Source organism: Penaeus monodon, chromosome 34 (assembly GCF_015228065.2).
Source record: "Penaeus monodon isolate SGIC_2016 chromosome 34, NSTDA_Pmon_1, whole genome shotgun sequence".
Lineage (NCBI taxonomy): Eukaryota > Metazoa > Arthropoda > Malacostraca > Decapoda > Penaeidae > Penaeus > Penaeus monodon.
Genome location: NC_051419.1, coordinates 32935711 through 32935928, shown reverse-complemented (window position 1 = coordinate 32935928; position 218 = coordinate 32935711). Strand labels below are relative to the sequence as shown.

The 218-nt window shown below is 43.1% G+C and overlaps 1 protein-coding gene across 1 annotated transcript in view; it reads right to left on the bottom strand.

Annotated features, from left to right (window-relative positions):
• LOC119594890 (two pore calcium channel protein 1-like) overlaps window positions 1–218 on the bottom strand; it is a gene marked incomplete at its 5' end in the record, with an annotated part of 12564 nt that overhangs the window by 1958 nt on the left and 10388 nt on the right. The window contains one exon of the mRNA XM_037943964.1: window positions 1–140. This exon is cut by the window's left edge and continues 13 nt beyond it. Coding sequence (XP_037799892.1) covers window positions 1–140 — 140 coding nt within the window. The remainder of the gene's footprint in view (window positions 141–218) is intronic.

The window sequence follows — 218 nt, the reverse complement described above, 5'->3', positions numbered from 1 at the left end:
CTGTACTGCCTGGTTGTACTGCATCCTAAAGGTAAAAGCCTCAAGGATGAAGGCGACGACAACTGACATAACGACCATCATCACTAGGTAGAACACCATGAAGAACAGTCTTGACCACTCGCCACCTACAGCTGCATAACCTGGGGTTGGCAAGGAGATTTGATGTCACATTTAAATAGCGATGTATGAAAGTAGTGAATAAAAATTTGAGATCAATG